The sequence below is a fragment of the Drosophila subobscura genome, chromosome O (assembly GCF_008121235.1).
Source record: "Drosophila subobscura isolate 14011-0131.10 chromosome O, UCBerk_Dsub_1.0, whole genome shotgun sequence".
In the NCBI taxonomy this organism is placed as follows: Eukaryota; Metazoa; Arthropoda; class Insecta; order Diptera; family Drosophilidae; genus Drosophila; species Drosophila subobscura.
Window position 1 is genome coordinate 8,381,583 of NC_048533.1, and position 24,924 is coordinate 8,406,506.

At 42.4% G+C, this 24,924-nt stretch overlaps 5 protein-coding genes across 6 annotated transcripts; 3 read left to right on the forward strand and 2 right to left on the reverse strand.

Annotated features, from left to right (window-relative positions):
• On the reverse strand, positions 1-24,007 carry LOC117899097 (beta-catenin-like protein 1). 2 transcript variants are annotated; one of them, XM_034808874.1, is made up of 5 exons: positions 23,985-24,007; positions 1,954-1,986; positions 455-1,891; positions 192-387; positions 1-134 (listed from the first exon to the last, which is right to left on the reverse strand). In XM_034808874.1, the coding sequence occupies exons 1-5, from the start codon at positions 24,003-24,005 to the stop codon at positions 49-51; spliced, it is 1,773 nt and encodes a 590-aa protein (XP_034664765.1). In that variant the 5' UTR covers positions 24,006-24,007; the 3' UTR covers positions 1-48. The 2 variants fall into 2 exon arrangements, with proteins under 2 accessions (XP_034664765.1, XP_034664766.1); XM_034808875.1 differs by lacking the exon at positions 23,985-24,007 and having other exon boundaries at positions 1,954-2,071.
• Positions 2,430-6,346, reverse strand: LOC117899102. The gene is made up of 3 exons (XM_034808882.1): positions 6,063-6,346; positions 5,826-5,979; positions 2,430-3,107 (listed from the first exon to the last, which is right to left on the reverse strand). The coding sequence occupies exons 1-3, from the start codon at positions 6,206-6,208 to the stop codon at positions 2,745-2,747; spliced, it is 663 nt and encodes a 220-aa protein (XP_034664773.1). The 5' UTR covers positions 6,209-6,346; the 3' UTR covers positions 2,430-2,744.
• On the forward strand, positions 10,932-14,974 carry LOC117899096. The gene is made up of 6 exons (XM_034808873.1): positions 10,932-10,996; positions 11,060-12,283; positions 12,341-12,997; positions 13,055-13,187; positions 13,250-14,601; positions 14,662-14,974. The coding sequence occupies exons 2-6, from the start codon at positions 11,071-11,073 to the stop codon at positions 14,826-14,828; spliced, it is 3,522 nt and encodes a 1,173-aa protein (XP_034664764.1). The 5' UTR covers positions 10,932-10,996; positions 11,060-11,070; the 3' UTR covers positions 14,829-14,974.
• LOC117899101 (trypsin-1) lies at positions 15,069-16,020 on the forward strand. Its single transcript, XM_034808881.1, has 2 exons — positions 15,069-15,733; positions 15,796-16,020. Exons 1-2 carry the CDS (start codon positions 15,077-15,079, stop codon positions 15,958-15,960), a joined length of 822 nt encoding a protein of 273 aa, XP_034664772.1. The 5' UTR covers positions 15,069-15,076; the 3' UTR covers positions 15,961-16,020.
• Positions 16,507-17,994, forward strand: LOC117899099 (FAM172 family protein homolog CG10038). The gene is made up of 6 exons (XM_034808880.1): positions 16,507-16,614; positions 16,689-16,777; positions 16,832-16,947; positions 17,006-17,193; positions 17,341-17,599; positions 17,664-17,994. The coding sequence occupies exons 2-6, from the start codon at positions 16,699-16,701 to the stop codon at positions 17,958-17,960; spliced, it is 939 nt and encodes a 312-aa protein (XP_034664771.1). The 5' UTR covers positions 16,507-16,614; positions 16,689-16,698; the 3' UTR covers positions 17,961-17,994.
• Positions 24,008-24,924: the final 917 nt, after the last annotated feature.

Here is a 24,924-nt window from a genome sequence, read left to right on the forward strand (position 1 = left end):
TTTGTTTTGTATGTTTCAAGAATAGGTTTTGTGGTTTATTACGTTGTCTTAGAAACGATCGACTAGAGATAGTATGTGGGTTTGCTCCTGTTGCCGCCAGTCAGTATCGCCATCGCCCAGATTGCCAGCATATTCTGTAATTGATAATTAGCATCAGAATGATCAAAAAATTAGCCAACGAGATAAATTACCTCTCATGATGCTTCTTATGGTCTTCATGGAGGCGCCACGTAGGTTTAGAATCTGTAGCACACGCTGCTTGACCGTCTCCGAGGTGGAGCTGACCTCCAGCAGTATGTAATCGATTCGCTGGAGCGTGAAGAGGCCGCCAGTCAATCGTTTTATATAGTTATTCTCCGCCTCCTCGTCCTCATCGATACTGGGATCCTGTGGCAAGAAATTTGTTAAGTTTTGCATCATAAAAAGAGTTTAAAGATAAGAAGTTTATACCAACCCTGGGCTGCTGATCAATCTCCTTATCGATGGCCTCCACCTTGGCCAAGTACTTAAGATGCAGCTCCAGTAAACGGTCCACCTTCTCGTGATCGTTCTCGCTGAATTTGGAAAGCATTCGCTGGCGATGGGTGCCCTTGCAGTTGCGCAACATAGAGGCAATGACGGAGCTGACATGCTCCTCGTGCTCATCGGCCGACAGTAGACGCAACTTGTTCCGTTTGGGTGTCTTCATGAAGAGTGGGAAAATGGTGCGTAGTCCGAGAATCTCCACGAACTTGTTGCAGTTGTCGCGACCATCCTGACCGGCCATGGCATGATCGAGTACTTTCAGCGACCCGTTGCGGGACATTTTCTTCTCGCGCAGCATCAGATTCATCAGCTGCAGTCCCTCGCCGTTGAGGAAGCGATCGCGATTCTCCTTGGCCATCAGAGCGGAGCAAAGGCAATTGAAGAGATTCTGCATGTACTCCTGCTCCTCGTTGCTGGCCGGATCGTGACGCTTGTAAACAGCCAGCTGTTGGAGTAGCACATCGACGCCATCGATGGAGCCCAGCAGAAGGCGGTTGTCATTCTCGGTTTGTATCAGGATGGACAGAATCTCGCTGCAATACAATTTGTTGGGATCAAAGGGAGTCTTGCCCTTGAGGCGTTTTAGCAGCCAGGCCAGCAGTCCCTGCTCGGCAGCCTCTCGCACAAATTCGCCATCGATCTCTGTGAGGTTCTCCACGATGGCCAATGTGTTGTGTACACCGTCGGCCTCCTCCTTGACCTGCTCGTTGAGACGTTCCAGGTTCTGGACTAGCAGAGCGCAAATTTGTTCCTTCCGCAGGGCCTCGATCAGGGCCTGGGCTCCCTCCTGACTCTCGCCGAGAATATCGACATCGGTCACCTCCTGCAGCAGATCGACAACGGCCACAGCAATGTCTGTGTTTTGATGTGCAAGCAGCTCCAGCAAACTGTGCAGTCCGTGCAGCTCCACAAGCAGCGGATAGAGATCTGGTACGGTGGCCACGCCTTTCAGCTCCTGAATGACTGTGTGGAGCTCAAGCTCAGAGTCCATGAACTTCTCTGGACTGTCGGCGAACTTGATGCGCATCTCCTGGTTCTTCAGGTTGCGCTTCTCGAACACCAAGATCAATTTTTTCAGGCCCTGCTCGTCCAAAACATCGCCATCAGTCTCCTCGTTCTCCACATAACGCATGATGTTCAGCCGCTCTTCTTCTGTCAATTCTGGGTCCAGCTCGAAGACGTTGCTGGCTGTGGTGGAGCTGCTGCTGCTGGCCTGTTTGCCATAATTGGCCGTCTCCTTGGCCTCGGCAATGCGCCGCATGCGTTTTTTTTTCTCATCACCGCCGCCACCGCCCCGTTTTCCAGCGGTTGTCTCTGGCTCGTAGTCTTCATCGTCCTCGTGCGGCCGTTTTGGGGTCTGCTCCGGCTGGTAGGAACATATTTTCTTGATTGTGAATGTTTATTCAGAAGAAGAAAGTATACACCTACCTTGAAGGCCAACAGTTCGCCGATATCCATCTTAAATTTCAAAAACAATTTCACATTTAAGGAGTTATTAGAGATGTGAAAAATGCATTGATATGTACACGAAGATATCGATAGGCATTGTTTGATGGATAATATATTTTTAGACTAGATAGGAGGATATAAATATGTTATCTATCTAGACTAGTTCCATGTTGTTTCATGTCGATGGATAACTTGATTAATGTCTTCGATAGAACTCTCAATGCATGATATTTCCAAGAGGTGTTTATTGCAGGGCGTACGCTCTTCAATTGAAGTGTAGTGGTTCATATCGATACGCTGCACAAACATATCGATAGTTATGTGCGATAGGCCGAACGAATTTGGCGGTAAAAGTAATTTATTTTATGCGGGCATAAATTTGAAAAATAATATAATGCATAAATGTAAAACACAAGTTGTACTTTTACAAGTCGTTTCGAATGTTTTTATTATAGTATAATTTAAGAAAATTATAAATTAATACAAAATTAATTAAACTAGCTGATGAGACAGAATAAAGCACAGATAGAGGGACATAGAGAGAGAGAGAGAATGAGAGAGAATTGAAGGATTGTTACAAAAATGCAGTTTAGCCTGAAAAACTCTTTGAAGGACACTCGCAATCGGAAAGTAACTAGTACAAAAGGTATCAGGAGCAGCACCGCATCACAAATCATCGCTCCAGGCTAGCTCCCATTATAAAGAATATCATTTTTGGTTTATTCGGAGAGTCGCTGCTCCATCTAGCCCACTTCTCTTCCCAACTCATCTCAAATACGCAGATTGGGGTTTGTGTAGCGCACGTACTTCAGCAGGGCATCGTTCTCCTCGCAGACAAAGGACTTCTTGTGGTGGCAGGCCACATCGTGCCAGTTGACGCCGTCGTTGTAGAACTGGTTCAGCAGAGCCAGACAATTCTCGGGCGCGCCGTTCTGCTTGAATTCACGGTTGTCGGGCTGGGGCAGGCCAATGCCGCCGGTGGGAGACCAATCGCCCTGGGAACGCTCGGTGCTGGGTGCCAATTTCTGCAGAGTGGCGGTCCAGAACCAGCCGTTGATGTTCGTGGGCTGCAGATCGGGACGGTCACAGCCCTTGAAGTCGCACAAGCGACCGCTGGTCCAGATGTATTTCACCTGAAAAGGGCAAAGCATAAGGGAAGAAGAATAAGTTCATTGATCTTTTGGTGAGGTGTTAAAACAGAAATCAATTTCTCCCCACCCAATTTTGCATCAGCTTCGCCTACGCATGAAAATGCAGCGTTGGCATCGAATCAAACAGGAAAAAAGCGACAAATTATAATAGAAATTTAAGTTGGTAACTGTTTTGGGCCTGTCACGCCCAAACAACTATTATTGAGCGCTGAAAGCGAACCCATTCCCATTACCATTCCCAATCCAGTGCCATGTCCGCGCCCTTCCGCTGCCAGCCGCACCCGAGGCTGTCAACATTTCAAGTGAACAAAACCACTGAGGTCTGCGCCCATCACTCACTTTCACCTGATGGGCCATAAAAATTGTTTTGTTAAAAAGGTAACCAACAGACAAAAAAACCCCAGAGACAATCGACAGACAGACAGGCTGCCAGAGATGGTACGGTCTACCGTCTACCGTCTACCCTTTTGGGAAAACTCCAATGAGCGTAAATTTGAACAAAAATGTATGGACAAGGGGACAGGGCAGGGGTCGGCCGCTATTGTAATTGTTCAAGTCGGACAATCGAATGCATTTGCCCCAATGGCGGAAGCACCAAATGAACTGTGCTTTGTGCCGTGCCACCTGTCGGCTGCATTCGATTGTAATGCAAAGTAAAAGTGAACTTAACCGGTTGACACGGCTGGAGGGCACTAGCCATTAGGAAAGTGGAAAGGGAAGAGTATTCGAAAGTTAGATCCAAATCTGATTTAAGTGGGTGTCGGAAAAAGCTAAGAACTATGGGGGAACTTTCTCAATTTAAATGGCTTCAGATTTCGAGGAAACTTTGGAAAGATCTTTAAAATCTCCATGGAAATCAATTAAAAATATTTATAAAAGTTATCAAAAATTTAATAAGAAATGCTGAATTTCTGTTCTGTTTTGCTAGTTTGTATTTTGTGGCTTTGGTTTTATATTTTCTCTTTCGTTTCAACTGAAAATTTCACTTCCTACTTGATTAGACATAAAATTGAGTCCGTTTGCGTGCTCACAATTTGCTAATTTGTTAAGTTGCTTTTCCGCCAAGGTTTTCCCACCAGACAACACAAACATACAACCGAACTTTCGTTTTCAATTTTGCCGCTTTCTCACGTAACTCATGAGAAGAGCCATTGGATGCGAGATGCGAAATGAGAGATGAGAGATGTGATTGGGAGATGAGCCTGCCTGACCACAACTCTAAACTTGACACTTGCGCGTCTCGATGGGGTGTTGCATAAGTCATACTCCATCCATTCGTGTGCGAAATTGGCCCGACCAACAACTGGGAAAGTTATTGTTGTATTTTTATGATTTTTATGCCGGATTTGTTTATGTATAATTTCACATTGAACTTTGTAGAGCAGCCATGGAGTTAATGTCAGATTTAGCAATGAAAATTGTCCGTCTACGAGTAACTCTGCATCCGAAAAATAAAGGTCAATCTCATGTTGTGAGATCTCGGAAATGAGAGCCGAGCCCCACGTCCCCTGCCCAGAGTTCACATGTGACTAAACGAAAGTCAAACGCAAACGAGAAGTGACATAATGTCATGCAAAAACCAAAAATTAACACACACAAAAAACTGTTAAACGACAAAAAAGACACCATCAATTATTGCCAAATCTCTTTGACTTCCACTTCATTTTAAAGGTGTAAAAATCCACATTGATATGGTTTAGTTTTATTAATGGGGAGCACGGGCAACATAAAAGGAGATATATTTATATTGATGTGCATTTGTGTTGCCCGACTTATAAATAGTCAATGAGTTGCAGAAATGTTTCTATTATATCGATTATATGTTGGATCAATCACACCACAACAAGTGGATAAAACAGGTGCAGTGAGTGTGGGTCCCAATTGTCATTGTATGAGTTATTTCGGATCAACTGGGGGCTTATATAACAATTGGGTTTTGGGGTGGACATAAACGATTTATTGACTTGCTGTTGTAGTGGGAATGAAATTGGAGACCACTTCGAGTGGGTTTCTTTGGACAATATCTGTGCATACGTTTTTGTGGAACTTTTGTTTTGAAGAAATGAGAAATATATTATTGGGAAATATATTTAGCACTTTTTTAAGGTGTTAATTTTATGGGACACACTGTAAATATTTCCATATATTTGGGGAATTGTTTAAGTGGAATTTTTAGTGTGCTTCAATAGCAAAATAGCAATATTTCTACCCTATAGTACGATCTATTAGCTGCTAAATAACATTGAAAATAATTTGATGTACTGTCTCCATATTTTTAATATTACTGGAAGTTTCTGTTGCATTGATTGTGAAAATTATTATTATCTATTGGAAATTAGAAATATTTTTTCTAGCGCTGAAATGATTTTCAATGGAGTTCATAGTTTGTTGCTTGAGTCTTTTGTGATCCCCGTTCAATTTTCTTTAAAAATCGAAAAGCAAATAGCAATAAAAGTTGATTATAGATTAACCAAATTAATATATAGAAGCTGTATTGTATGGAAATGCTGAGAATATCCGTTTACTAATGACTAAAATACACAGCTTTTCCCAACACAATGAAAAGTTCAATAAAAAATTCAAATATCGTGACTGGAAATTTGAGTAGAAATTTCTTTCCATCTAAAGTGCATAAATTCACAAATATTTTGAGATAATTCCTTATAATTGTTCCCCCTCTGAGTTTTAGGCTTTACTTACATTCTCGCCAACAACACGCTGCTTGATCCATTCGTTCTCGAGGCTCGTCTCCAGCGACACGGAGTCCATGCAGCGTCTGCGGCAATAGTTCCTGGCTGTCAGCCAGTCCTCCTCAACGCCCTTCAACTGAGGGTCACGCCAAGAGAAGAAGTATCTAATAGATCACAAAGTAAAGAACAGAAAGTGGGGGAAACGTTTAGCTATAAGAATTTCACCGACAAGAACACTGAAGCTCACCCCTTGCCATCGGGCGTCTTCTCGTGGATGATGCGCTGGGCGCACAGCTGGGGATTTGGGGGCTCCAGACGACCGTTCTGGAACTGAGCAGAGCCCAGACCCAGTACACTCAACAAACACACTCCGGCGACAATGAAAGCTTTCATTTTCTCTGCTTCTTGTTCAACACTTTATCAAGACACGCACACGCACGCACAATTTTTGGGATTCGAAATTATTCAACTGGTACACGCGACCGTTCGACCGTTCGACTAGCTCTGATCAACTGGGAATGACACAAACATTTTGTCAGCACACCGATTTATATATGGCCAAAGCCAGAGCCACACACTCCATTCGATTCGTTTCGGACACAGCCACAGAGAGTGAGAGACAGAAGAGAGTCATCGCCAGTCGCAATGTGCAGATGGAGAGGGTCTGGTTTTTGTAGTGTGGAAAATTTGTTGGCCGCTGCGTCTGCGTCTGCCTCTGGGCTCTGGTCTCTGCGGTGCATGCAATCTTGAATGTTAAGTGGTCGAAGCTGGATCGCATCGTTTTTGCACCACTTAGCTCTTTGAATGGGCGCCAATGGGTATGGATTGGCCTAACTCCCCATCTAATTAGCCACACAAATACGCCAGAGTCGCCTTCTTTTTTTTGGCACAGCAAATACGTATTTTTATGGTGTGTGTTTGTCTTCAGACAATTTGCATAATTGAATGCATTTCGAGGCATTGTTTGGTGTGTGTTTCGTATTTGTTTTGTTTCAGAAATATGTATGTATTTTAGCATTGCTTTTGTCGTTTCGGTGGACTTTGTTGCATAATCCTGAAGCCTGAAGTGTTGACCAGAAATTGATTTGGAATGAGAGCAGCAAGTGATAGCACTTTCACGTAGTATAGGTCTTGCCACTAGTTAAGGAGGATTCAGTGTTTACCGAAAGCTGATGAAGGAGTTCTAGAAATCAAAGATAATCTTTTACTTATTTCTGAACATCTATAGGGTGTGGTTTGTACCCATTACAAGTGTTTCCAACCATTACATAATGCAAATACTTACATACATACTCATAAACAGCCAGAAGATAATACCTTCAGGCACATGCCATTGCATAAGCATAAGAAATGACGCCAGTCCCATCTACATTACTCGTCTTTTCTCCTGAAAGCTGCTCGACAGAGTCTCCAGTCTCCGCCTCAGATTTGGAGCCCGATCAAGGTCATAAGCGTGGAGTACGAAAATTTCACCAGTGGAAAGTGAAGAGTAAACCCAAACACAATTTACGCATTTCAACATGATTGCCCCGATCAGTGGGTCCGTCCACTTCTTTGCAGCTTCAACTCACGTGCGGCAGAGCATGTCGGCTCCAACAACAACAACAACAACAACAACGATCTCCATCTCCTGCTCCCTCTTTGTCTCTGTCCCTTGCTGTTGCTGTGTGGCTGTAAGATTTGTTGTTATTTTATGACAATCGGTAAAACGGCAAAAGTTACACGAAGGCAGGTGCCGCTCATTACCTTACCTTACACTTCTGCGGGGCATCTCTTGATGCGGATTATGCTCCGCTAAGTCGCAGCCCCGCCCATGTTTGTGCATGATTTTTTGAGGAATTTCGGCTGAATTTTACTTTTCATGAATGTTGGCTTACATTTTTTTTTGGCAAAGGGCTTCGTGGAAGTGTAGTTTTGAGAGCGTTTTTTGAGCTGCAAGGAAACGTTTAAGGTTCAAGTGGGAAAATATAATTTTAGACATGATTTCTTCTCTATAAAATAAATAAGTCAACTGAAATAATTCGCATTTTGCATTCAATTTCAATTTCAAAATCATGTCAAATATTTTCCCACTATTTTCAAGGTAAAAATTTCGTTATTTTACAATTATAAATTCCCGCCAGTAGTTTATCATTGAGAAATTCCAAATATTAAATTTCAAATTCAAATTGCTCTACGTGCATTTGCTTGCAGCTAAAACAAAAACAAAAAGCAAACAACAAATAATGAATATGATAAAAAATTAGGCAATCCATTTAAAATTTTAGACACGTCTTCAAATAGTTTGTGTTTTTGTTTTGAGGCAAACATAATTTATTTAATTTTGCTGTGAACTTTTGGTGTATTACATGATCTCCTCGGGTCACTTTGAAACATCATCAGCGTTTAATGGTTATTTCTGTGGGCATATTTATGTGATAAGGAACTGGGAACTGGGTCCAACTGTCAATATATCAAGAGCTGCCTATTCAAAAATTACCGCATCGCAAACAGACACATTTACGCAATGGGTTCCCAGACGGGGAACGGGACTGGCACTGAAGCAGAGGCTGAGGCTGGGACAAAAATGGAGATGGAGACGAGACTGTGATGTGCTGTGCTGTGCTGCTTTGGGGACTGGGCCTGGCCAATTTGTCGATGAGTTGGGTAAATATTAAAGGAGAAAGTGCCGAAGCTGTCGCTTGGTTGGCTGGGTTGTTCGTTGTTTTTCATATTCGAAAATATTTTTGCACAAGTTACATATTGTTTAATTATTTGCACAAAAAGAGAGTGAGTTCAGGTGCAGTTGTCCCAATTTCGACAAGTGTCGATCATTTATGCAAACATTTTGTTCAGTAATAGTTAGTTACTTATGCAAAAAACCATTTCAATTTTGTTTATTCGTATGGATTTCCCCCTTTAATGTTTGGGCTCAATGTCAGTTTTGGGCTGACCAAAACTGAAAAACTAAATTATCCCGCATGGCAACAACAACATCTCGCACAATTTATTATTTATGTCAGCTGCAATATTCCATTAAAAAAAGTTTTGTAATTAAAGTTTGCTTTATGCTTGAGCCGTGATTTGGTTTCAAATATTTATATTGCTTGTTTATTCTGGCATTATTTGGTATTGGTTTAATGCAAATTGAGATTTTGGGTATAGGAAATACAGCAAAGATTTGGGCGAACCTGCTGACCCAGAGACCTTGTTCAAAAGAGGAAATAAAACAAAGATTTTTGGGGAATAAAGTTTAAAATTAGCCAGCCCCATGCCTAGAAACATTCTAGAATGGGAATTCAATCCTCCAACAAATTGGTGTTTATTAGTTGCCAATATTTTACTCACATACTCGACTTTTGAAGGCCAAGGCTGTTGATATCATTTGGACTTTGGTGTTGGCACCTGACCAGACCGCATCACGGATTCAACGCCAGCAGGCGGCGCCATGCCGTCACCAATTTCTGCTATTGTTTGCATTCCTAAATGGGCATGGCACATATTTTAATTACAATATTTCAGCAATATGCTAAAGCTCCTTATGCTGTGCCAAAAAAAAAAATTTAAATGGTGTAACGCATTGTTCCAGAAGCATTTTGGAATGGCCGATTTCGTATGAATCTTTTGTTTTTGGTCAACTTTTTGCGAAGGTGTCTGCCCACAGGCGGACGTGTAGACGTGTAAGCAGCCCATAGGAGTACATTAATTGCATTTCAAATAGGTTTTGCGATTCCGTTGGCCTTGGAGCGGCGGCACGTGATATTTTATGCGCTGGACATCTTTATGATGACGCTCGCTGGGTTTAATTGCAGGTATCCTCAGTTAACATCAATAAATCTCGGATGTCCATACACAAGGAGGCTTACTGTCCACTCCCAATTGAAATTTATTTGCACATTACTCTACTATTTTAATGCAAATTGCATTCATTTTTAGCGGTATGGCAACATGGAGAAGCGCTGCCACATCTGCCGATTGCCTTGCGGATATATCGAAATAAAGATTCAGTATAGTCTAAAATAATTCTATACAGAGAGAAATATGGTGCAATCCGGAAGAGGGTGGCAAGTGTGACAATTATTATTTTAGTCTTATCCTCCTTTTGCGATCAATCCAAATAAAGATAAGTCCTAAAAATTAGCCAATCTTATGAAGAATTGAATGATGATTTGAGTAAAATTACAGTTTTAACGCTAAAATTTCTAGCTAGCTAGTAATATTAAACAGAAGATCAAAGTCGAGGAAAATGATGAGCATGAGAAGGTATATTTTGGTGTATTTACGAGGCCCAGACGGTATATTTGATCAATAATTTCGCGGTCACGCTGAAGTAGGGTTGTCAAATATTTAAAAAATATCATATCGGTGATATATTTTGCTTGGAAAAAATATCAAAATAATATAAAACACATATCATTGCAAAAATATCGATTTATTTGATATATTTTTGCTTGTATATATTTGCTAAATGGAAATAAACACCTCCCAAAAAGAAAACAGAAACCTTAAATATGTTTAAAACATCTTTAATCCTTATTCCACTTCACTGTGTTTTTTTAATTTGGCTTTTTTAACTTTTCTTCGCTTTACATATGTATATAATCCTTTTGAATAAGAGCTTATGGTTTTTTCGTTTAAAACATGCACAGACTTGTTCACAAAACGAAAATCCTACTAATCATGTTTCTATATCGCACACAACTCACAAAAACCACCCTTTGCTTTCTTAGTAATTGGGACGTGTGAGACGCTTCGTTCATACACTTGTATCAGTGTGATATCAGAGCAGTCTAGGAGCAAAATTCGGTGGTTCTAGCTCTAAGAGTCTCTGAGTACTAGCCGAAAAACAAGACGGACAGAAAGACATGGCTATACACACTCGGCTATTGAAGCTGATCAATACTACTAACAACAGAATATACATATATTCTTAATGGGATTTTATGCAAATATACAATATACCCTATATATTTATTAATATCCTGTGGTTGATTACCGAACTTAAAATATCAAAAAATATCGCATGAAAATATTAATATATTGATATTTTGTCAACAAAAATATCACGATATACATATATTTTTATTTTCAAAAAATATCGATATATTGATATATATTTGACAACCCTACGCTGAAGCCGTGTTTTTTTTTGCTAAATTTCATTTTATCGAAAAAAATTAGGATTTTTTCACATTAAACATAGTAAGCATTTGTTAAAATATTAATGGAAAGTAAAAGTAATTTAACATTTCGTTTGCACATCAGGTAAAAGCAAAATGGGACGACGGTGCTGCGTAGCCAAGTGCCCGTCGACGTCGCGTCTCCTGGAGCACCACGGCGTCACATATCACTCGTTTCCGCTCGACCCGATTATCCGGACCATTTGGATCAAGAACTCGCGCATCAGCCTGGACAGGCAGATTACGAAAAGCGTTCTGGTGTGTTCGCGCCATTTTCGACGAGTCGATTTCAATACCATACGCAATGGGAAATATTTGCTGAAGCCCCGCGTCTTTCCCACGGTTTTTCCATGGGGAAAAATGGATGCCGCTGAAATTGAGGCCGATCATCGTGCTCTGCAGCAGGTCAATGTAGATGGTACAGCCGCTCCAGGCGCTGTGAGCAGTTCCGGTAACGAGGATGTGATCAAGGCAACAGTGGATCAAATTGTTTCGCAAATCATGGCCGAGTCGGCGGAGCGTAATGCAACGGCGGCTGTCGAGGCAGACGTCAGTGCGGATAAGGAGATGGAAGTCGCTAAAGTAGCCAAAGCAGCCAAAGAGGGAGCCGATGAAGCTAAGAGCACGGTCAAAGAGAGTAAATCGACGGCAGAGGATTCTGCCAAAACACCGCCAAATGAAGGCGAACCGGCAGCGGCTGCTGAACCAAACACAGACTCTCCGCAGTCTTCCACAAGCAACCAACCGAAATACAGCATGCCCCATAATTTGATAATTGGAGCACGAGTCGAGGCCAAAAGCGTGGATGGCTCGTGGATGAACGCTCGCATTGTGGAGGTCAATGAAGCGGAGCAAACGCTGCTCATCCGCTTCGAGCGGAACCATAAGATAAAGGTGATGCCCTCAACCAGCGGCTCTTATCAGGAGTGGATGGCCATCACATCGGAGCGCGTCCGTCAACGCGTCAGAAACCCTGTTCTACCCGTGTTCGAGTTGGAAGAGAAATGCATGGCACGCTGGTCGGGGCCGCGTAAGTTTCCGGGCACCATCAAGAAGCTGCTGGGCCACGACACCTACGAGGTGCTCTTTGACGATGGCTACTCCAAGAACGTGCGTGCCGTGCACATGAACAAGCTGCCCAAGCCAGCTGGCATTGAAGACGGGCAGGAAAGTGCTGAAGCCAAAGCGACGGCCTTGAAGAGGTCAAGCACTGGCTCTGCCAATGGCAGTGGTTCCTCGAGCAGCAAGAAGAGCAAGACTTCACAGCGCAAGGATTGGCCACTGCTCGACATGTCTAGCTTGGATTTGGGTAAGTGTGAATCCAATAGTAAGAAATCCTTAACTATCTTGATCTTTTGATCTGCAGATGCTCTAGGCTTGCCGGAGATACCGCACGATGGGGAATGGACGTGCCACTGGGTCAACGATCAGCCGATTGGCACCGAAGGTTTTCTAATAGTGGGCGAACACCAGAAGCCCACGGTGATTGTGGAGGACTGGCGTCTGCCCCCCGGCTGGATCAAGCACATGTATCAACGCTCGAATGTGCTTGGAAAGTGGGATGTCATTCTGGTCTCGCCCAGCGGCAAACGATTCCGCTCCAAGTCCGATCTAAAAGTGTTTCTCGAGTCGCAGGATTGTGTCTACAATCCGGATGTGTATGACTTTAGCATTCATCGTCGTCGCGCAAAGGACATCAATGCTTATGTGTACACCGGGGACTACAGTCCACAGCCGCCGCACAAGCCCAAGACATTGAACGTATCCGCGCTGGACACCAGCTTGGACCAGAGCAACACATCGTTGCCAGATGTGCCCTCGACACCCGCGGCAGGGTCAGCAGCAGCTGGAACGGGCCGTTCAGAGGACGGTCAGTTTAGGGATACACCCGTCTGCACACTTATGCCACCAGCAGACCTGATGTCGCCAGAGACACAGCACGCAGATAATGACCATCCAACCGCTGATATGCCAGAAGCCACTGTGGATGATCAGGGCACAGTTCTGGTCGAGAATGGTTATGGTTCGTATAACAGAACCCCCTCAGTATTCCCTCCATAACGACACTTCGTTTGTTTAGCTTTCATTGGCGGCCTGAAAGTTTTCATAGTGGATAATTTGTTCGTTTGCCCGGGCGAGGGATGCGGCAAAACGTATCGCAAGGAAGATGTGCTGCTGATACACATCCGTCACTACCACAAGGAGTTTGCCGAGTGAGTTTAATTTTATGATTTCACCACAAAGCAGAAAGATTAACCAAGTTCTCCCCCCACAGATATGTCAGCCACTGTCCCAAGATGCAGGAACTGGCTGTCAAGCGGACCCATGCCTCTTCCATTGAACAGGGCGAGGCTGTGCCCAAGAATCAAATACCCAATCAGCAGTTCTTTGCCAAGATGCATCAGCAGGACATGCAGCAAAAGCGAGCCTCTAAGCCCCAGGGAACGACACCAGGATCGACCCCGGTGGCGACGCCATCACCTAAAACTCCAGGGACTCCAACGGGTGTTTCACCCACTAAATCGCAGGCTTCGCCCGTGGTAGACAAACCGGCCACGCCCTTGCCAGCAACTGAGAATGCTGCAACCCCAGAGACTCTCGCTACTGCAGGTGCTGCTGCAGCAGTCTCCTCTCCAGTGTTGCCGCCGGACTCGCCACTTGGCCGTTTAAGCAAGCGGCCACGTTTTTCGTCATCAAGACGTTCGTCTGGATCCCGCAAGAGCAATCGCCAGCGCTCACGGCGTCGCCCTGCCCATCCCAGCACTGCTGACCCAGACTCCGAGGAGACGCATCAATCTTTGAACACGCCTACGCTGGAGGGGCGCCCCGACCCCAAGAAACGCCGATTGATGGCGGGAACAACGCCCAGCAGCTCTTCAGCCGCAGCGAACACTGCAGTGTCGACACCCTCATCCAATGATCAGGCAGACATCAACGCGGCTGTGGCTCCGCCGGTGTCAGAGACACTTGGCAAGGCGCCGCAGTACATCAATGAGAATGGACAACTGATTCGGATTGTCCGCATGCGCCAGGAGGAGATCATCAATTGCATCTGTGAGTACGGCGAGGAGGATGGTCTGATGATCCAGTGCGAGCTTTGCCTGAGCTGGCAGCATGGCGGCTGCAATGGCATTGTTAATGAGTCTCAGGTGCCGGACAAGTATGTCTGCTACATCTGCCGCAATCCCCCACGAGTGCGCAAGTCGATGCTCTACAAACACGATCAGGAGTGGCTGTTCGATGGAAAGCTGCCAGTGGCCGCGTATCACACAACGAATCCAATGACGGGCAAGCAATCTGAGCTGCTCAAGCGCTCGCACACGCTCACTGGCAATCTGCTGGATGCCAAGCGCGCGATGCACTCGCTCCGGGTAAAGATGAACATTTCCCGCAATCGCTGTCATCCCAAGCTGTATCTGTGGGCCAAGAGGTGGGATGAGGACCAGGGCGATGCTCTAGCGACACCTTCGAAGCGTCCAAAGCCAGAGCAACCTGGCTTCCCCCATGTCCCACAACCCGAGGCCGCTATCGATCCCGAGGAGTGTCAGTTTCGCTTAATGGAGCATGTAAAAGTGCAGCAATCCCTGGTCCTGAATCGTCTCAACGAAATCGAAGCCGAAATGGATGGTGAGTACATCGAAAATTTTTAAATACAGCAAGCAATTAATTACAATTTCCATTTGGCAGAGCTAGAAAACGAGGATATCCTTAATGATCTTAAGAACGCAGACATCTCGGTGACCAAAGAGGCCGTGGCCACTTTTGTCAAAGAGCTAGAGACTTTGAAGCGTTTGGCTCGTCTCAACTATGTCGCCAATGAGAAAGAAAAGGAAGCGGCCAATTCAACAGCTTAAGTTTTGTGTTTTTAAATGATTGATAAATAAGAGATCCCGGAGAAGCCTCTTTGTTTTATCTCTCGCTCTCTGTGAGACTACAAATAAGTTACAACTTAACTTGCATTCAAAATAAATGTTAAACTTAATCGTACACCTGAACGTGTAAATTACACGGTAAATGGCTCCTCGCTCAATCCATTATTCATTAAGAGAACGTGCATGTCAAGGAAATACCATGGCATTCTGTTTGCGACTGACGCTCCGCCATGGCCTATTTGTTTACTCTCATTGCGATGTGTTTTTTCTTTTGTGTAAATTCAGATGAAATAAGCAATGATATAGTTTTGACCACAAAAGTAGAAAGTTCTACAGCTCTGAATAGTGAGGACACGGAGGCGATCCCGCCTCGGTTTCCCTACATAGTGTCCATACAGGAGAACACCAAAGGATACTTCAAACATATCTGCGGTGGAGCCATCATCGATGTCCAATTCGTGTTGACTGCTGCGCATTGCGTTACAAAGCCCAAGCCCCTCGATACGAACCAATTGTATGTCGTAGGTGGCTCCAATACGTTAAACAGCAAGAATGAGACACGCTTCGGAGTTATTCAGATGAAGGTACATCCGAATTTCAAGCTGCTCCACGGCCATGACATTGTCTTGCTACGCGTGAAGCCGAAATTCCAGTTTGACAATTCTCGATTTGGTAGAATTAATTACAAAGTAATTAGACGAGATGGCGGCATAAGTGCCACATTCTTGGGCTGGGGCCGTATTAAAAGGGGAAACAAAAAGGATCTAGATTTGGTACCCTTCGAGACCATTAATGACAAAGTTTGCTTGCAGAATTACAAGTTCGTTTTTCTCACTAAATCAGAGATCTGTGCCATGCATATGGGAGCTACACGTGGTGCCTGTGATGTGAGTAAAACAACATAAAAATTTGTAAATAGCAGGGAAAATGTATTCGAATCTCATTACAGGGCGATTCTGGTGGACCCTTGGTGGATGTTAACAAACAATTTCTGTACGGCTTGCTTTCCTATGGCAGAAAAGCTTGTCAGAAGGGACAACCTTATGCATTTACCCGGATCAGCATGTATGGGGATTGGATAAGAGATGAAATGAATGCAATGATTATGAATTAGTAGTTAAATTTGATTTGCCGCGCAAATAAAAACAGTGCTGCAAGAGCTTACGATGCAACACCAAAACGGTATACATATGTACATATATATACTAGCAACGGCAGCAACATGCTACATAGAGAGTAAATGAATTGGTTAAACACATGTCTTTCGAACTTAAAGCTATTTTTAATGTTTAAATAATGGAAATAGAGTATACATAAACCCGGTTGATAAGCAACAAGTGGACAAATTAAGGTACCGTACCTTTACGTTAACGTAACGTTCTGTTTTTAATACTAACTATTTTATATTTACCTTCTTAGTTTGAACATTATTTTGTAAACAATGCAATAAAATAAAGTAATGAAAACTAGCCAGTCTTGTGGAGAACTGATTCATCAATCAGCTGAAATTATAGATTTAACGCTGAAAGTACTGACTAGCTGGTAATATTAAATGGAAAATCAAAAACGAGGAAAATGTATTTTTTGATCCGGTATATTTGCGGTATGTTATTAAAATTAGAAATGACTTATCGGTATATTGCTGAGGGTCATTTGGTATATTTTATCGATAAGTCCGCGGTTAAAGTTAAGGAAAGCACAACATATTTAGCAAAACAAACAACAATTGGATATAAATTAAATATTGGGACCTAATAATTGTTAGTCTGTGAGTAACTGCGACTGTTAAACAGAAATGAACAGTGTGTGGACTAAAATGTACCATATATTTCGCCCTCTCAGATACAGCGCCATGACGGACCCGGCACCGCAAACAAATTGTGATGAGGCGATTGCCAAGTTGAAGGAATTTGGCTATGCATTCGATGAAGGTGAGTGGAATAGCAAATTGAAGATACCCATTAACTACAATCGTTTCTGCGTAGGTGGTGTACTACGTCAGATTGATCCAGCCACTGGGAAACCGGGCAAGGAGCCGTACATCTACGACATTAATGATGATGCCGACGACAACGAGAAGCATTATCAGAATCTCGCAGAGGTACGCGTCCCAATAGATAAATCTATGCATGTTAATTCCAATTGCATGATAACCCTAGCAAATACCAAACATTATCTATGCGCTGCTGGAGAAGAGCGGCCTGAGTCGCACCTACATACCCTTTGGCAAGCCTCCAGATCGCTCGACCTTCGTGTACTCCCAACCAGCGAAGTTAGCGCAGTCTAAGAAGCTACTCGTGCTCATTCACGGCAGCGGAGAAGTCCGAGCAGGTCAATGGGCCAGGAGGTACGTAATTCAGTGCATTGATTAAATGTTATGGGGGAAAAAACCAAAACTCCGTATGGGATGCTGATAAGTAAGTTAAGCCCTTGGGGAGAGCAACCATAAAAAACCATAAAATAAGTATAGTAAAACTTATGCGCATTTTCACAGCCTTATAATCAACAATTCTTTGGATCATGGATCTCAGATGCCCTACATACGAAAGGCACAGAAACTGGGCTATGATATCCTTATCACCAATACAAATGATTGCAGACGGTTCTACAATGGCAAAGAGCATCCGATTAAGGGAGTGGAGACATCCACAGAGCATGCCACGTACGTGTGGAAAAATATTGTATTGCCCTCGGAACCAGAGAGTGTTGCCATAGTGGCACACAGCTATGGAGGCTATGTGACAATCGATTTGGTAATGTTCTGTACGTGAAACTACCTTCAATACATTTTAATTGAAAAATATTTCTTCTGTTCAGGTGAATAACTTTTTGGACTTCTTCAAAGAGAAGGTCTTTGCCATCGCTCTCACCGATGCGGTTATTGGCAGTCCCCAGTCCAACTGCAAGAATTACCTAAAAGATGTGACCTGTGATTGGGTCACAAGCAAAGCTCCGTTGGACACGCCAGTGTCCTCATTAAGCGATAATATACGACGCGTTTCGGCGGGTCATACCAAGCATGAATGGACATCGTACTCGGCCATTGATTCGGTCTTCAAATTCTTTGAGGAAAAGTATGCACAACATTCAAATGACAAGAAGACTTCACCATAATATCATGAAGCATTTTTATATTTGCTATATACGAAAATACATACAAGTACATAGTACATATATCTTGAAGAAGTGAATATAAATTATATTTCACCGCCTGACACTTATCCCTTTTCTCTAAGGACAAACACAACTATCGATTTGTAATGCATAAATCAAGCAAACGCACACTGTCCACTGTCCATCCGCTCGGATGTGTCACTAACACTGTATATCAGGGCAATTTAATTTGATTTTCGGCACTTTGGCACATTCCGTGTGAGTTAATCATATTGATGGCATCTGATGTATTGCTCTCGATAAAACAAAAGTCTCCCGCATGGCCCATCAACAGCGTCCACAAAAAAGCCATCGAACCAAAGCAAATTCCCCAAAGGACAGACGGATAAGGAAGGGCTGTCTCAGCTTGGGCAGTTGCATCATACATAGTGACGGGGTTGCCCTAGCCCCCGAGAGCCCATCTTCCATGGGCTATAGTTACCCCTGGTCTCGGACACATCGTTTAACTAAAGTGCGTCATAAAAAAATGACTTGACAGGGCTTGATTTGGCTTGGCAAGTTGGGTAAACAAAATATTGATAGATAAGCATTGAGTCCTGTTGATGAATGCGACAAGATAAAGTGTTTGTCTTGAATGTATTTTGGGAACTGTGTGAGAACTGAGTGGAGTGGGTCTAAAAACTGTGATATGCTCTTTTTATTCCACATAGTAAATATATAGGAACATTGAATCAGAATAAGGGAATCATTTTTAAAAGACTAAAAAACTAAGCACTCCTGTGGATGATCCGTATAAAAGTTCTACACATACCAAAGCAATAGTTACATTCCAATTCATCTTACTGACACCCGTATCCGAATTCTCAGCGGGAAGCGTATCCGAATCCATCACAGAAGAAAGTACTTCCAAACATAAAAAAAATACCACATTATAAAACGTTAAGAAAATTTGTCTTCTTCCTGCTTTAGATGAAATCAAATACCCCACTGTCCATTAGGACATACAAATTGTCAGGTACTCAACTGATTAATTATGCACAAACCATCTTAATCCCCTTTGTGCAACTTTAAAGACTCTGCCTTTCTGCACATTCACCTTTACGCAGAGGTAGAGATTTCTTTCTTTTGGCAGGCTCACAAAAGTGCAACCAAAGCGATGGAGAGTGAGGGCGAGCCGTTTGTCTTTAGCATTAAAACGAACTTAATACCCACAAAGTGAACTGGGGGCCCCCAGACCCCAGAAGGCAGACCAAAAGCAACGGAGAAGAGACAGCGAAACGGTTGGCTGAATGGATTGTGGGGCTTGGGAGGTGGCTAAAACCAGCGCACCAGCCTGGCAACCCTACAACTTCGCCAGGTCCCCTTTCCACCCAAAAACCAACTCAGCAAAGCCCCCCTACTCGTATACATTATCGCTGTCATGGCCGCAGTCATGGCTTCTGCTCCACCTTAGACATTTTTATATGTATTCAACATCGTTGTCGTCGTCGTCCTATGGCAGCTTGCTATCTACACTTTGACTTCGCTGCACCCTATACACACACAGATACGCCATCCACACACAGATACACACATTGATAGACGACAAGGATGGCATTATACTACACATAGCTTAGAGAAACTGAAAGAGAGAGAGCCCAGAGTTCGTGTCGCCTTCGCCTGCTAAAAGCTTTGCACGAGTTCAGGAATGGGTCATGCGCCTGGAGCCCGCATCTAACATATATAAAATGGATATATAAACAGTTGGATATGTGCATATATGTATATTCTATAAAGAGCAGTAAATAAGCTGACTACTATGTACTCGTATTGGTTAAGTAAATAAAAAACAAACGGTTCCTTAGCTTTTGTGATATTTCACATTAAATTCGAACCCAATTTGCACAGAAAATATCCCTTACATGTCTCTTCTTGGCCTTCCACTAACCAATGTCTAGCAATTACTTAAAATAATCCTTTTCCTTATGTTTGTTTGATCAAATCTTAAACGAAACGCATCCCTCTCTCTGGTTCTAACTCTGATCCCACAAAAACCCTTTAACTGCTTGTGTGGATGGGGGTTAAGCATTGATTGTTTGGGTCAATGTTCCACAAGATTTTCATTTCAGATTTCATGGAAATTTATTTGGTAATTTGTATCTTTGGATTAAGCTAAAGAAAGGAAAGAATTCACTATAATAACTTTAATATTTAAGTTCTGAACATTAAGCATTTCAAGCGAAACTTGCTTTTAGATACCACAAACATTTAAAATTTCACTGCATTTCCCGCAGGAATTCAACCAAAAATCTGTACAAAATTAAAACTGAATCGTTACTACAGTTTTCCATTTTCCATAAATCATGTGGATATTTTTACACTATTCCGATCAGGCTGGACTAATGAATATCTTCATAAATCAAAACTCGAAAATCGCTTTAATTTTTTGGCAGGCATTTTTTTGGAACAATTTCCGCTTGGAGGGAAATATTATTGTGCGTTACTTTATTGCTTGAAAAGTTCAAGCGATGTCATTCAAAAAGTCATAAATAATAATGTTTTCCAATAAATGTTCACATATGAGTGGGCACACAGTGAAGTGAAGGACCCAGGCACACATCGAGGACGGTGGACAAGTGCAGGAGTGTACGTTCAATCCCAATCCCATTTGGTGCTTCAATGGAATGACCGTTCATCGTTGAACCTTGCCTTGGGTTGACTTTTCCCCTTCTCTCTTCCGAATTCTTTTCGGAGCCCAACTGCTGTACCCAGGGTTTCTCCGTTGGTCTCATAACTTACAAGGTCATTTCACTGCACGCAACCATTAAGGATTTTGCCTTTATTTTTTGTACAAGCGAGAGATATTTCTGATTTTTTTGGTGTTTTATAATTTAATACTCGTGTGTGACGAATTTTTATGGCTGACAAATGATTGATGCTCTTCTGCCACTTCCTGTAAATATCATTAAAATTATCCTTACGAGGGTGAGGTCGTCTCCAAAGAGGCTTAAAGTTTTCTCTCGTTACCAAAGACCATTCCCGAACAATAGCTGGCGGGAAATTCTTCGTACTGCCATGGAGGGTAAAGTGCTGAAATGCAGGTTTAACGCAAAAATAATACGAAACAAGATTAGATAGCATTGTGTCTTGAAGCAATTCTCCTTTGCGGGTGGTCTCTGCTCTCAGAGTTGGGATGTTAACCGAAAAGAAAAACAAATAATGTTACAAATTGCAGCATTTGCACCCCTTTCACTTGAACAGGAGACAGTGGGACGAAAGGGTTTTAAAATTGATGTCGATATTAATATTTGGTGTTGCCCTTTATGGAAACTCTAATTTTTTCCCCGCTTAATCTCCAAAACCTTCCTTTTTATGTATACAAATTTTTGAAAATATATTAACTCCAGAATCCCTCACAATTTCCATCATGTTTAGCCCACTGTGCCAAGCAGGCAGCGAAAAAAAAATTGTAAAATCCAAACTCTTCCGCCGCCCCCAAAAGACACAAATCACAGGGAAATGCAATAACAAAGGGAACCCTCTGGCCATTGCGGTGTGTTCAAGTTATTTGCGGTTTATGTCCTTGTTGTTGGGGGCTCCTTTATTCATGTCGCTGAGGCGACAAAAAGGACCTTAAAGCCAATAAAACGATTTTTTCGCCTCTATCTATGAATTGTAAATGCTTTTGCCGAAAAGGACAATTGAAGTGGTCGCGTCCGGTGACAGCTTTGCCTAGATCTCAGCGCCGTTTGTTCCCTTCGCGATTTAAGATAATAGTATCATCAACACCACTTCAGTACGGACCCAGAACCCAGCACCACTCCTAAGGACCAAGGGTGTAGGACTTGTCTGGGTTCCGGGGTCTAAGGATTTACTTTGGTGTAGGCGTTGCTTGGGCTCTGCCCAATGGCTTCGGGATTTCCACTACGGTCTTCGATGATAACAACTTTGTTGGCTAATTTGCATGGGCCGTCCTCTGAGGCGGTGAACTGACAAGAAAACTTAAAGCATTTTCACGTTGTTTTGCCATCGAGTGACAGATTTTTCACGCACATTTAAAAAACATTTAAAAAACCATTAAATGTTTTTTCAACAGTTCTTTTTTTCCTCGCGCCATTGTCTGTGCGTCACACCCTCCATTTTTTTTGGGAATTCCTACTTTTATTTTTTGTTGTACTTTTTATTTGTTTTGTGCGGGGGTTTCCAGAACATTGCTGCCTTGGCGGCGCTCTCTAATCTTTGCGCCATTTATTTACACTTGATTAACACGCGGGTGACATTTGTTTGACTTTTTCTTCTCTCTGTTGAAATTAAAATGCGGGATTCGCGCTGGGACAAAAAATGAAAAACAAACTGTGAGGGCGAACCGAATATTCGAATACTCTTATGGGAATGGTTACATCTATGGGAGAAAATAGTTATAGAAACGTTAAAAATTAATATCTGATCATAAAAACGATGAAGTGAATCTTTGAAATAATTCTAAAACTTTCTTTTGGTTTAATGTATTTTATGTTAAATCTTTAAATAACATGGCTAATTCCGTTTTACATTAAACCATTAAATCCAATAAAATGAGACATTTCATTTAAAAAAGGCGACTTTTCTGCAAGCTAAATTACAATGCATTCTTTGAGGGTATTCAAAAATATTTATAAATAAACAGAGTCAGTCAGTCCCTTGTGTGTCACATTTGCTGTGTGGGTTGCCTTTTTGGCTTTTGCTTTTTTATTCACAAAAATTATTCATTTGTTGAAAATTGTGACGTTGGTCGTGGGTCCATGGCCGCAGGCCAAACTGATTAATAAACCAAACGTCAAACGCGCACAATGGCCACGCATCAACGGAGTCAAAGTTTGAGCCGGAAAGTGGCACGGGGATATGGAGATGGACACAGAGCCACCACCCCCTGACATCCAAGTAGCGACCACAGCTGTCAACTGTGTGTCATATACAAATGTGACCAGACTCAGACACAGAGCAGGAGCAGAGCAGGATCTGGAGGGGTTGAGTCGGAGCTTCCTTACAAGTGCAAGTAGGCCTCGGGTCTCATTGTTCTCGACTTGACTCTTGGCAGGAAGTACAGGATCTATCTGATTCGTATTCCTTGTTGGTTCGGTTCGGTTAGAGGGCGTTGGCATTGTCATCTGCTGGGTCACAGTTGGTTGCCATTTGGCCAGCAAATTATTTGCATATTACAACAACAAAAAATATGACAAAAAAAGTTTATAACAATGAACATTTGATTTCCTTTGTGGTGGTTATCTTAGAGGAAAAAGGGGAACAATATTGTGTGGTATTTCAAGGTCATTGGTTTTCACTGACAGACGTTCTTAAAGGTTGATTGTAGAATTTTCCATAGCATTTAAGATCTCAATGAGTACGCTTTCAACCTACCATTTTCTATCTGCCCTCTTATTTTTCCTTGCATTTTTTTATTAATTTTCTGTAAATATTTCATTTTCTCTATCGTATGCGCAGCCTCGGAATTCCAAACCCCGTCTCATGCCAGTCCCTGGGGCACCGAATCGGGTACTCTGATTTATAAACATAAAGATTTATACGATTACTCCATGTCAGGCACACGCCCACATACTCAAGGCGGCCATAAAAAAATGATAAAGAAAAAAATACTTGAATGTTTTTGTTTTTATTTTGGTTTTTGGGATATTCCCCGCGCATTAATGGGGGCCACATTTAATGGTTTTCTTTATGGAGTGTTTAGTGTTTGTCCATTCTGAAACAATACCAAACAAGACTACATGGTGGGACTTCCATTTGTTGGGGGAATTATGCTTATATCCTGAAGGACTGTCTGCTGGTCAGCATCCAAATACCAGAACGAATCATGGACTTGAGTGGGATATGATGAGGCAGAACGATTGAATGGTCATTAATCATTTTTATTGCTACACTTAACCCAAGGCTGAAGGAAACTTATTAAAGAGAGAACAAGAGAGAGAAAGACTTCCGTTTTATTTACAGAATCGTTCGACCAAAACATTATTCCAGTTCCTTCCATGAGCCAAAATATTGCTCAATTTTTAAATTCAATTTGTCAATCATAAATTTCACGCACTCTTAAAATAAATTCGCAGGCAATTGATAAAATTTTCAAGGGCTGTGTCAAACAAGAGTTTCCTTTCAAATGTGTTGAAACATAATTTTGCTCTTTTTTTTTGGTCCACAATTTATGGGCAAAGTTCTTCGAGGGGGTTTTTTTGTGGTCCCTCAGAGTTAAGCGTCGGCCTCTGGTCTAACACATGACTTGCATGTCAATGGGCAGAAATAGGAAATTGAGGGAGGAACTCTTCGTCTCAGACAATGTCGCGTTAAATTTGCACAAGTTGACAGGAATTTTCCTCCTTTTTCCTTAGCCAATTGTAAACTTCTGTTTCGTTTATTTTAGTTTTCCGAGGGGACTGTGGAAGTTCACTCACACCCAACATAGCACATAAATAACAAAATTTAAGGACAAAATATCAATATCCACTTTACGGGATGCCAACTGCATGCGAATGAGTCCCGGCTGGGTCTGGTACAAGGTCTGGTTATGGTTATGGGCAAGGACTGAGCAAACATTTTGGTTTGCAAATGAAATCTATTTCTATTTCTTACTTTTGTCTCTTTTTTTTCTTGTTTTTTTGTTTGTTTTTTTTTTGCATAATTTCAATTTTGTGCTGGCGACAACATATTGTCTAGAAGTTGGCAGAAGTTGCAGAATGCAAAAATGTTCGCAACTGAATTTGAATGAAGTTCTGACGAGAAATAGCAGTCTGTTGCTTGAAGAAATGAATTCTTAAATATATTTACACAATTACATGAGAGAATAAGGTACTGAAATTGTTAAATTTTAGTGAGAGATCCAAGAAAGCCTCTGCAATAAAAAATATCCAAGCCCTTAAGCCTGATACTTTGGTAACGCTCAATATGATTGAATATTTTTGTAAATCCCCCCTAAAATCAGGATTATGCTCCACATTCT

What these genes read in the sequence shown, in the direction of transcription:
- LOC117899102 (XM_034808882.1), bottom strand. Translation starts at nt 6,208, where the DNA reads ATGAAAGCTTTCATTGTCGCCGGAGTGTGTTTGTTGAGTGTACTGGGT. An exon ending in AAGACGCCCGATGGCAAGGG is followed by an intron (nt 5,980 to 6,062) that starts GTGAGCTTCAGT and finishes GTGATCTATTAG; the next exon opens with ATACTTCTTCTCTTGGCGTG. An exon ending in AGCGTGTTGTTGGCGAGAAT is followed by an intron (nt 3,108 to 5,825) that starts GTAAGTAAAGCC and finishes TGCCCTTTTCAG; the next exon opens with GTGAAATACATCTGGACCAG.
- LOC117899096 (XM_034808873.1), top strand. Translation starts at nt 11,071, where the DNA reads ATGGGACGACGGTGCTGCGTAGCCAAGTGCCCGTCGACGTCGCGTCTC. An exon ending in TACCACAAGGAGTTTGCCGA is followed by an intron (nt 13,188 to 13,249) that starts GTGAGTTTAATT and finishes CTCCCCCCACAG; the next exon opens with ATATGTCAGCCACTGTCCCA. An exon ending in AATCGAAGCCGAAATGGATG is followed by an intron (nt 14,602 to 14,661) that starts GTGAGTACATCG and finishes TCCATTTGGCAG; the next exon opens with AGCTAGAAAACGAGGATATC.
- LOC117899101 (XM_034808881.1), top strand. Translation starts at nt 15,077, where the DNA reads ATGGCCTATTTGTTTACTCTCATTGCGATGTGTTTTTTCTTTTGTGTA. An exon ending in CTACACGTGGTGCCTGTGAT is followed by an intron (nt 15,734 to 15,795) that starts GTGAGTAAAACA and finishes ATCTCATTACAG; the next exon opens with GGCGATTCTGGTGGACCCTT.
- LOC117899099 (XM_034808880.1), top strand. Translation starts at nt 16,699, where the DNA reads ATGACGGACCCGGCACCGCAAACAAATTGTGATGAGGCGATTGCCAAG. An exon ending in ATTATCAGAATCTCGCAGAG is followed by an intron (nt 16,948 to 17,005) that starts GTACGCGTCCCA and finishes TGATAACCCTAG; the next exon opens with CAAATACCAAACATTATCTA. An exon ending in GCTATGTGACAATCGATTTG is followed by an intron (nt 17,600 to 17,663) that starts GTAATGTTCTGT and finishes TCTTCTGTTCAG; the next exon opens with GTGAATAACTTTTTGGACTT.
- LOC117899097 (XM_034808874.1), bottom strand. Translation starts at nt 24,005, where the DNA reads ATGATTGACAAATTGAATTTA. An exon ending in TGATTGACAAATTGAATTTA is followed by an intron (nt 1,987 to 23,984) that starts AAAATTGAGCAA and finishes TTTTTGAAATTT; the next exon opens with AAGATGGATATCGGCGAACT. An exon ending in CATAAGAAGCATCATGAGAG is followed by an intron (nt 135 to 191) that starts GTAATTTATCTC and finishes TATCAATTACAG; the next exon opens with AATATGCTGGCAATCTGGGC.